The sequence below is a fragment of the Cupressus sempervirens genome, chromosome 10, assembly GCF_028749045.1.
Source record: "Cupressus sempervirens isolate cs-2001-9-10 chromosome 10, ASM2874904v1, whole genome shotgun sequence".
Taxonomy (NCBI): Eukaryota; Viridiplantae; Streptophyta; class Pinopsida; order Cupressales; family Cupressaceae; genus Cupressus; species Cupressus sempervirens.
In genome coordinates, this window is record NC_143127.1 from 95,891,434 (window position 1) to 95,903,570 (window position 12,137).

General features: G+C 32.7%; 1 protein-coding gene across 3 annotated transcripts in view; it reads left to right on the forward strand.

Annotated features, from left to right (window-relative positions):
• The window catches only part of PMS1 (DNA mismatch repair protein), a 274,373-nt gene extending 264,912 nt beyond the window's left edge, over positions 1 to 9,461 (forward strand). The window contains exons 10-12 of one of the 3 annotated variants that reach the window (XR_016357014.1): positions 4,412 to 4,515; positions 4,696 to 4,914; positions 9,018 to 9,461. Coding sequence is in view for 2 of the 3 variants with exons in the window: in XM_089804596.1 (XP_089660722.1) it covers positions 4,412 to 4,515; positions 4,688 to 4,914; positions 9,018 to 9,119 (433 nt within the window). In the remaining variant the exon portion in view is untranslated. Of the gene's footprint in view, positions 1 to 4,411; positions 4,516 to 4,687; positions 4,915 to 9,017 lie in introns of all 3 variants that reach the window. The other 2 variants (XM_089804597.1, XM_089804596.1) reach the window with 2 other exon arrangements.
• Positions 9,462 to 12,137: the final 2,676 nt, after the last annotated feature.

Genomic DNA, 12,137 nt, shown 5'->3' on the forward strand with positions numbered 1-12,137 from the left:
TTGGCATTTACATGGATTACAAAATGATAATGCTGGTATAATGCACACTTACAGCTGAAAACTTATAACACCCTAAAAACAATACTAACAAAAGAACCTGGTTGTAGATGGCTGAAATAATTTCCTTCTATGCTGCCCCTTCTGCTTTTCTTTTTCGAACTACTTTTTCGGTCTGCTTTTTCGTACCTGTTTTTTCAGCTTGCTTTTTCGGTTCCATTTTTTGAACTGCTTTTACAGATTGCTTTTTCCGCTTGCTTGTTCGGTTCCGCTTTTTTCGGGTTGCTTTTTCGTATCTGCTTTTTTCAGACTGCTACCATGTTGAATCTCAAGACCATATCTTTCAATGGCGTCAAGATTTCCAGCTTGAACGGATTTCGCCCTTCAAACTATTGAGATATAATCTCCAGAAAATTCTCCAATTTCTTTGATATTTCCAAGCTTGCTTAAAAGAAGCTCTTCCATTTCTTTTATAGTATTCTCACAAGAGCCCCATCCTTCGTTTTCTCAATGTGGGATAAAACATAACTCCCTTTATGTAACTTATGTCTCCAATGTGTTATAAAATAAAGGGGAGTCTTTTAATTTAAATATTTCCCACAAACTATAGTCTATGCATTAATAAAGTTAAATATTTAAATTTTAAGTTTATAAAATAGTTTTATCAATGCAAAACAAATCTTATCAATGATAAACAAGTCTTCTTGCCGACTTTAAACAATTACCATCGACATACCGCTGCCACTGGATGTCCACCCATGTCCAAGATGACTTACTATAAATAGTAAGTATGCCAAAAGTTGCCTCAAAACCCCTCAGAAAGACCTGCAACTGAAACTATCTAGGCCAAATGGCCTCTAAGCCCCTTTAATGTCCTTGTTAGCCTAAGGGACCGTGGGGAAATAGGCTAACGACAACATCATGCTATGAATGCTAAAAAGGGGACATTAGATTAAGGCACTGTTGCGAAAATGGATCGCTAGCCAACAGATGGATTGAAGAAAAGATGGTTCATAGAAGGGCTCAAACTCTCTCTCATAAGAAAAATAAAGTTTGTTTTCTGAATATACGACAGGGCTATGGACTTGGAAAGCGGAAATAAAACTGCAAAGAAAAAGAACCAGTTATCTGATAATGATGATTCCTCGGACTAGAGTAGTAATGAAGAATCCGACAAGAAATTTCATGCCCTTCAAAAGGATATGTTGAGAATGATGTGAGAATTCAAGGCAATGAGGGTTAGTATGGGGAATTGTGGTCCACTTAGTGCAAGAAGGGCCACGTAAAGTGCACATGCTCGAAGAAGATGTTTTGCAATATTTGCCAAATTATGGGACATTCCACTAAGGAATGCCCATATAATATGAAAACATGTTGTCAACAAGTGTTGTTCATACAACAGCCATCTACATCCACAACAACGACCAACCCTCAACAACTGAACACCGCTGCATCATCTGGTGGATACCAGAACTACTGGTGTGGAGAAAGGAGTAATAATAATATTGAGGAGTCGAACATAAGACAAATGAAAATCTGTGGATACTACTAAAGTCAAATCAGTTAATTGTACCCTCTACTTTCAATTAAGTAGTTGGTTTTCATAATTTTCACAATGTGTAAATTGTCGCAAACCTCAATTTTATGAGGATACATCTGGAGCTTACAAGTTACATTTTTAGGTCTCCATGCCTGCCAGTTTAATCATTTTAGTAATACAAATCTAATTGGAATATTTTTAGTAGTTTAATATAGATTGACAATACATAATTAACTGAAAGGGAAGGATGAATCCAGAAAGGCATCTGAGAACCAGTTTGAACCTTCAGTATTCTGCATTTTTATCTTAAATCTGATTCAGTAACTTGATACAAGAACATAATATAAAGCCATTCAAGTGGAAACATGCATAGTTAATTTCCCGTCCATTAATCCTTAGAGGATAATGTATTTAGCAGATGTAAATAATTTTTGGCAGCATAATCACATGTAAATCAATGCTGCAGAAACATGAAAGAAGAAGAATAGAAAAAATATAGACAGAGGGGAAGAAATGCCAATGTATGTGGAGAAAACCCTTTTAGGAAAAATACCCACATTCTAAAGTATTGAACCATTGTGTTAATTTGCAATAAACTGTAACAATGCACTTGCAGGCTCATAGCCTTTACCTGGAGTCTAAATCTTGCTTTTCTAGAGGAAAACCGACAGAATAATCTTGCATAGAGCAATTTCTTCACTCCTTTCTCAAATCCACATCAAAGACATACAGTATATTGAGACAAAAGTTTGAGGTAGGTTCTAGACGAACACAAAATTGACATGTAAGGACTAGCATCCTACTAAGCATTCCACATCATCCATTTCCATAAAACTCCGAAAGGTCAAAAGAGTCAAGGTCAAAGCACAAATAAATTTCTATACAAGAGCCAAAATATTTATGAAATTCACCCATATTACTCAAGTAAAATGTCATATCACAACATTTTAATAATTAGTCAAGTACAATAATATCGACATACTTGTCAAACATTTCCAACATCATCATTAGTTATCATTATATAAAAGTGAAATACATCATGGAGAAAATTACATCTAGATAAATGTATAAAATAGTGCCCTCGGACAAAAGTCCATCTGCAAGTCCTAGTCTCATAGCTCTCAAACATAAGTCCATCCGCATCTCGAGATGAGAGTGTGGCCTGGGCGCTTTTACCATCCAACCACGGAGTGGTCAGCTCCCCCGAGGTTCTTCTTGAAATGAAGAACTCCCCGATCCTGCCCGAGAAGCCTAGCAACCCGGAACGATAGGATTGGATGGATCAGGTGCAGCTGTCTAACTAACTACAATAGCACAAATGCCTAAGATGTAGAACATAAGCATGGATGTGGCAGGGATATGAAGCAAATAACCATGCATATAACATATGCTAAAAGAGCTTTGGCCAAAGCATTTAAAAACCAGATAAAAACTGGCAAATAGAATGAAATGTACATCATTACCAATTCTATCTTTCCCTTTTATTCCACATTTAGCACCCCTCCCCCATCATTTCATCCAAGAAACGGAAAAGTTCTAACATATAACATTTACACAGGTAATTTACTGTTTATTTTAAACATCTATATACTACAAAAACAAGATAGCTTTCTCATTATCACTCAAAGTTCACTTCCCAATATTATAAGATCAAAGTAAATTAGATCATGGGAATGAAATAAAAACGAGTTTTCTTTTTCACTAAAAGAATAGTTTTCATGATTTCATTTCACCACTAATTAGTAATTAGTCATTTAGTTAAATAAAATAACATAAAATTAGTTTGATCATTTGATAACATATCATTATATTTTCCCAGAGAGCCACTTGATCTCAAAAACATATTTCAAAGAAAACATTTTAGATAAACTAACTTGATTATAAAATAATATATCAGATCAAATTAACTTTATCATTTAATTAAAAATAGCATTTGAATAGAATGGGTCATCCTAATCCTCACGGCACATTTTCCAACCACCTGTAAGCATCCAAATGACACGTGTACATCATTTTCTAATCCCTCTCACATACCTCCAAACTTGGGCACTTTTTTTTCCCGGCTAGTAATAGGTATGAAAGATTCTCTTATGCACCTTAAGCTGTCATATGACCACACTGACAGCTGTAAGAAAATCTTTCATACATGACTATAGCTTACTGATTGTCTTACCACTCATCATAACCCACGATGCCTCCTAATTCTTGTCCAACCTGTCATAGGAACCTGTCATGAAAAAATGTCAAAAGAATCCGTCATACAATAATGACTTACATAGGTTTCTAAGATGTCGACAATCTCAAAATGTGTACCAAAGTGTGATGCCTACTTAGCCGTATAAGGAGAAATGCATTCTTGTATTCCACATCATCTTCCAGTGTGAAGACAACTCACGATGAAATGTGATAGCAGATTACAAATATGAAGAGCAAGAAAATACATTAAGGTATTACATAAATAAATGCAATGTTAGGAATGGCTGTGGTTGACATACCTTAATTCCCAGCATTAAGTAGGCAACGGATTTTCCTATTTACTTGCATGTGTTAACACAGATTCATTTCATTTTTATGGTTTTTGAAAATCCTCGATACTTTTTCATACTTTTGAAACCTATGGTGTTTCTGACCTATTGTTGGTTCAATGAATGTCATACTTGAGGACTTTTGCTCTGCCATGCCAAATGATTTATCATGCATTGTTGTGACCAAGATTGTAGTTCAGTTAGTTTTGTAGAACAGTAAATATTACTTTGAAAAATGAGAAGCTTCTTGTCCCATATGAGATATATTGGCTACAATTCATTGAAAACTTTATAATATCACAAATTAATAATTTGAAATTGATCCCTATTAGTTGCAACCTTTGTTCAGAAGGAATGGATTTGATTTTCTTGAGGATACTAATGCACCAGCTGGACGGAGGTTTTCTTTAACAGCTGTTCCCTATAGCAGGAACATCACTTTTGGTGTTGGAGGTGAGCCTATATTTTCTACAGTAGTATTGAAATTTCATGATGGATTATTTTGATGTAATCTGGAATCATGCATTAGATAATGTGATTCATCCAAAATGCACCACTAACATGATAGTTAGAGATTCATAGAAGTATTTTTATGATCCATGAAATAAACAATTTGATTTGGCAGATGTGCAGGAGCTAATATCTATTCTCATTGACGAGCCAGCACCATCTATTGCAGAATATAATGGTTCTGTTAAATGCTCTTATCCCTCTGATAATTCATGCCAACAGTTCATATCAAGATCTGCATCTGCTATTTGTCCATCAAGAGTGCGAGCTATGTTAGCATCTCGTGCTTGTCGTAAATCTGTGATGATTGGTGATGCATTGAGCAAGAAGGATATGGAAATGGTAAGAAAAGTTCATTTTTAAATGCTTTACAATTTGATGTAGTTTTGATTCAATTTATTTTTTCTCGTAACCTTTATTATATGCAGTGTACCAAAAACCTCAAATGGATTGATATTTATTATTTCTTGCAAAGTTAATATCTCTCATGAAGAAAATGCTTAGCTCTTTATTATGGGAAGTTTGGATACAGCCACAGAAATTACCTGCCTTCTGAATATGTGAAGTTAGGGGACACTCTATGGAAAAGAAAGACTTGTGATACATCCAATTGGGCTGCCATATATTCTATTTTGATTTATTATAGGCCATTTTTAATTTTAGATTATTGTAGCTGTTTTGTTGTTCGCAGAATGTGAAGGCTTAAAAAGAATGTTCGTTGAATGTACTTCATAATTTGTCAAAAATTACACTGCATGGGAGATACAAAATTATAAAGGCTTCCAAAGCCAAAACTCCTTGTTCAAATGTTTAGGATTAGTGTTGAATTGGGTAAAATACCTCTATATGAACAGGGCCAGGTTGAAGCCCTGGGTGAATGTGATGGGATGGATGCCTCTCAGGTATGCAATCCGAACCAAAGGTCATCTTTTAAGTGGGATCTGCCAAATTACAGAAAGTAGTACAGAATCTTTCTTCTTTTTAATTAACTAATACTGAGAGTACGTAAGTACCAAGATAGCTAATTTGTTCTAATAAAAGAGAATATACATTGTGAATTATATAGGTACAAAAACCCTAGAAGCAAATCACATGTCTTGAAATTTGGTTGATATACAAATGTCCTTTTGCAAAAGAGATGTCTAGGAATCTAAAAGAGAAATTAGTAAGCAGGAGAAAGCTTTAGATATTTATTAAAATATTACCAAGTTGTGACAGGCTAACTTGTAAGAAATAGAAAAGTGGCATGTATTTTAAAAAACTGGGGTGTGATTATACAACATCGATTTCTTCTCTCAGTATTCTAGTGCCAACCAGCAGTTGTTTGTTTTGCATGGCTACTGGGAGTTGCATTTCAACTTCAGTAGAACTTTATTTTCAGCTATTTGAAAATTTGAAAGTCTTTTTTATTGGCTGATCTCTTGACAGCCACTTGGTGTTGATTATTCTGGACAGCTGGTAAGATTTTTATTCTCACCTTATTTTTTTCTTATCAGATACTTGATTGCCTCAGCATGATTGGGTACACTCTGATAGCATTTTCTTTGCAGCATGAGGCTTTCATCTTATTATTTAAGCAACTTTTTATGGCCACTTGGTTTCCTTTAAGATCTATACTGATGCTAGCTAAACCAACATGGATATTTCATGTGGGCTTAGTAATATTTGTGTCCCACCTTTGTGTCACACATGCCTAGTAATATGCAGCCCTGATGTTTTTTGAAATTTTTGCATGTGTTTGGAAACCAATTGGTTTTCTGCTTTTAGATTTTTCCTTTCAGATTTCATTTCTCACATAAAAAGCATTCTTGATACATTTTCATTGAAAAAACAAAACACTAATATGTTCAAATAACAAATTCATAATAAAGCATTGTAGTATTACATATAAGCTGGATAACTGTGTATTACAATAATCAGAGATGGAAGTGCATTTTTGGATGATTTTTTAAGATATGAATATCAGGTCGACCAGCAATGTATGTCTGCTCCAAAGCACCAAAATGCATATGACATTCTTCCAGCTCACTCCAAATGTCTTCCAGCTTCTTAAGCTTCTTTTTTATTCCCCAACACTCCAGTCAAGATGAAAAAACCACCACCAAATGTGCAGATAGAAGTCTCTAGATTTCCCACATGCAAAGGTGGCAAGTGATGTCTCGGACTAGATGGGTGATTTGCATTTAAAAGTCATTCCTTCATGAAATATGGAAAATAATATAGTGATTTGAGTTGTCAAGACGCTATGAACAAACATGCGAACTTCTGTATCTTTGGAAATGAAGACCAGCACAGTGAAAATTACATTCGAACAACACAAAACTCAACCAGAACTCTCAAATTTATCAAAGCAACAAAAACATGAGAACCCACATCAAAATACTTCAAAACCCTTATCTTCAAACCTAAAGCACCAAACTACAAGCCAAATACTGAAAATCTCTATTTGGAAACTCCAACCAGCCAGGGTGGATATTTCACCATTGGTACTAGAATCACTTGAGAGGGTTTTCATCAAAGAAACAAGAACTGGAATTGGCAAGGCTGAATCGAATCATGAATCAGAATCGAATCGGCCACGAATCAGCAAGTTTAAAGAACCCTTGAAATTTAGAGATTTTAACAATTTAAAACTTATTTCATACACCTTTTATTAAATATAACTTAAACACACTATAACATTATCAAATAGAAGTTAACATATATAAACATGGAACATAAATGATAAATCCATCACATACGTAACTATGTTACATGTAAATTGTAAATTGTAGCTAAGTAAATAAAAATCATAGGATCATAATGAGTGATGTCATAGAATGCGTGTAAGATGAAGATCCATAAGACATCAAGTCCTAAATGTATGTAAGATGAAAAATCAAGATCCATAAAACGTATGTCTATTAGTATCTGTAAACGTATCCTTTTTTGATGCTCTTCCTTCTTGCTGGTTGCAAACCTGTGGTTTGTCTTCTCTTCTTTTCTCTCACTTTTCCTCTCTTCTACTCATGCTAAACAATTAGAAGGCCCTTTAGGGTTAAAACAAAGAGGAAAGGCCAAAAAAAACATTAAAAATGATGTGTTTTTATTAAAACTTGACTTGACTTTTTCCCTACCTGCACGGCTGTTTTTTTTCCGCGATTCACAGAGGCGATTCATGCGATTTTTAGCATGAATCGCATGAATCGGCGATTCATACGATTAATGCCATGAAATCGATGAACTGATTCACTGGTTCTAAAAAATCAGGAACCATGAATCGAATTGCCAAACTGGGAATTCAGGTGATTTCATGGCGATTCTTCTTACTATAGTTTTCATCCTCGAATAGCCACGAGTGATGAGCACACATTTATATTGAGGGGTGGTCGATTGCCAAACTGGCAATTCAGGTGATTTCATGGCGATTCTTCTTACTATAGTTTTCATCCTCGAATAGCCACGAGTGATGAGCACACATTTATATTGAGGGGTGGAGGGGTGTGGGAGTTGAACAGTGTAACATCTTTTATCAATTCAAACTTTATCAATGACAATAACATCATTTACTCAATTTCAATAATCATGCACGTTGAGAAGAACACAATAACACAATATTATTATAATTTATTATATTATTATTCTAATAGGCAAGATGTGGGGGTTATTTGTGCATGATGTTTTTCTTCTCAAATGTACGGGTAATATTTAAATTTAGATAGTAGCATATCATCAAGAGTGACGTTCAACAAGATATACCTTTTCTTCAGGGTGTCCGACTGGAAATAATGTGGACTTATGACTTCATCAAAATCAATATTGAGGTTGAGTTCCTTGAAATTGCTTATGCTCTTTTTATCTTCTCCTTTCTCAGTTTCTTGGCTGCGGACGTTTTACAAATAAACAAACAAATCCAAATAATTCTTTAATTGTATTAATCTTCTAGATGGGTACCTTCTGGTTCCCTAGAAAAATGATAAATGGATGGAAAATATAATTACAAAAAATATGTTCCTGCAATTCTCAAAGGTATTATATGTGATTATGCAGATGAAACTGACTCACACCTTCTTCATTAGCCTTTGCCTGGAAGTTATCGGGGAAGTTAATAGACAGATTTAAAATATTTAGAAGTATGCTTATGAGTTTTCAATGTATTCTATCCTTCTGTGTTTAATTGCCCTCATATCACCTTATTCTGTAACTGATTGTATACAAGGGTATACACAATTTATGATCTCTTGATTTGGAGGAGAGCCACTTCTCTGCCTTTCTGATTATCACTAAAAAGCTTCTTTTTCCTTATTAAAAGAAACTTACGTTCTCTTTATTTAGTTGTAATGATTTTGCAAGGGAAATTGGATGCTACTGTCTGTTTCAAGTAGGAGTGGGCTGTTCGTCTTTTTAATAATGGTTCCAGTCCAAATATTTGTAACGCTCATTAAATTATGTGATTCATTTTGCAGATTCTACAACATTTATCGACTCTAGATTCTCCTTGGAATTGCCCACATGGTCGACCAACGATGCGACATTTATTTGATATGGCAACACTAAACCAAACGTAGCTTCGGGGGAAGATTCTTCAAAGAATATAATTTATGATTAGTAGAAGTAGATGCAATTGCAATGCATTAAAAAATGTAAAATAGAATTTAGCATGGGCGGCTTTGTTGTTAACCATAATCTGGTATGCTCAATCGTCGATTGATGTTTGATTTTGTTTGTACTTGTGTGTTTATAGATCTTGAGTGGTAGGATGCATCTGTTCTAAAAGTACTCGATTTACTGTATCTTGAAACAGAAAAGAATTTTATTAAATATTATTTAGCAGAAAAGCTTTCTACAGTGGCAGCAGCAAAATTATTGATAAATTATTGACATGTCGAATAAATTTGACAGTCATCGCATATCTTATTTACATGAATTGGTAGATAGATAGTGCAAGTATCATATAATTGAATAGACGGAGTGGTTAAAAGAGATGAATAATTTAAATAGTGCAAGTAATGCTCAAATTTAAAGGAAACAACAAAGTTGTAGCGGTTACATGCAACAAGCGGTGAAGAATTAACCGAGGAATACAAATGGAAGACGAGTGTTAGTACTGTGGTTTATATATCGTATTGCAGCTATTCCTTTAAATACAGTTTCTTTGAGAATAATTTGGCAGATTATCACAGATTGAGTGTTGGCTATTTACCTACCAGAAGTGGTTTTTTCTTTGTTGGACGAGTTCTATTGCTTCATTATACACTTCAGTTTGTAGTTTTGATCTCGTACTTATTTTCTACTTTCACGAATATTGCATCGTTCAAATGATTTCTGATTTTGTTGTATTTTTCATATCTTTCGGATTCGATTTCTTGTCTGTTTAAGACCTCTTAGAATGTTGATGATGAAATATTTACGATAAAAGTATTTGGGATTGTAACTTGTTCCAACAATTTATGGATGGATTTCGTCATTGATTTTAATGACTACTCATATACGCTGCAGTTTTATAGAGCAAACTTTGATTGTAATTTGTTCCAATAACTTGTGGGTATATTTACAATAGAAGGATTTGGGATTGTAACTTGTCCTAATAGAAACTAATGGAATCATGAAAAAATTGCAAGATGTACTAATAATTGCAAAAGCTATATTAATTTGAATGTTTTTTGGAATTGATAAATACAATTTTAAAAAAATTGTATTGGCTCATGATGAAAAAGGCAATAAAAAAATTCATTTTTCTTCAACATAAATACAAATATTTTTTTCTAATGAATGCATTAATTGCAATTTTATCTTTTTCACATTTGTGACAAGTGGATAAACTTTTTAAATTTTTTAAAATTTTTCTAACACTTCTATTAATGAATGCATTAATTGTAACTTTATCTTTTCAACATTTGTGAAAAAGTGGATGAATTAAAAAAAAAACAATCATTTTTATCTTCCACCTCACAAATATATCTAATCAATATTAATTATTCTTATCTATTTTTCGTACCAAGTTCAAATATAGACTTCAATGTTTTATATTTCTTATTTTAAATATATTTATTACTAGTTTTACATTGAAGTTTATTTTTGTAATTTGTAAAATGTTATTCAAATATAAATATTTTAATCAAATATAGAGTTAAATATATTTTTTATTTTAAACACATTTATTATCTTCTACTATTTTACAATTTTGCTCAAATTTTTTTAATACCATTAATACTACCTTTAAAATTTACTACATATTTTGGTTCTTTGATTTAAGTAATCAATAATTTTTTTTAATAAAATATTTCAACTTATAATTGAATTGGTAGAAATGAGTAGTTCATTCATATAATAGAATTTTTATTGTTATTTATATATTTCTTAAAATAACAAAATTATTAATATTTTTCAAATTCTCTTCAACTCTCTCTATTATTCTACCTTTACTTGTCCTTGTAATAATATATCATTCTCTATTTTAGCTCTCTTCATATAACATTATATCTTATGGGCCATAAGCGTCATTGATATCAACACTAGCATAGTTGTATATATACAGAAAAATGTTATGAACATTTCCATTTTAAAAGACACTTCAATATTTTCTATTAGTTCCTCGCAAAACTCAAAAAACTAATCTTTAGTCATAAGTTTCTATTAGTAAAACATAGAGGCATTGGCAAGATAGAGATCATTGCAAGAGTTACTTCAGTCAACCATAAAAACATGAAGGCAGGAACTTTGGTGCATTCACCCCTTGTTTTAATGACTACTCATATATGCTGCAGTTTTATATAGAAAACTTCCATTATAAGTTGTCCCAATAATTTGTGGGTATATTTATGATAGAAGAATTTGGGATTGTAACTTGTCCCAATAATTTCTAGATGGATTTCTTTGTCACGGTTGATTTTAATGACTCTACTCATATATGTTGTTGTTTTATATAGCAAATTTTGATTGTAACATGTCCCAATAAATTGTGGGTGTTTTTCTTCGTCGCATGTAGGCTGCAGTTTGGTGTAACAAACTTTTTATTATAACTCGTCTCTATAATTTGTGGGAGCACATAAATCTTATTAAGGATATAGTTTTTTTTTTCAACCTTCATAATTGTCCCCGCTTACAAAGATTTATGTTTTAGTTTACATTTTTAGCTAATACTTGATTTTAATGAATTACAGTTTAACTAATACTTGATGTTGTAGTTTTTCTATAATATGGTGGTGCCTTTTTTCAGTTAAGTTATAAAATAATTTTTACTCTTTAATTTAAATTACAAAATTGAAACATAGTATAAATGCTATTCTTTGCATTGAATCTTACACATTTTCCCTTTCTAATTTAAAGGTAGATGGTCATTAATTTTTCTTATGACTATTTTCTTTTGAACCCCTGTACACAAAACAATATCTTTTTGTAGATAAAAGGAGGAACATAGAAAACTTAAAGAGAGCAAGCATTCTTGCTCATAGGAAAATAATGATTATAATATTGAGTGAATTGTAGTGTTTGTCGCATAAATTTTATGCTTTTCACAAAAATATGTTAAATGAGAACGCATCTAATAGGTGGATTTTTCATGGAAGTTGGCAGCAATATTAATT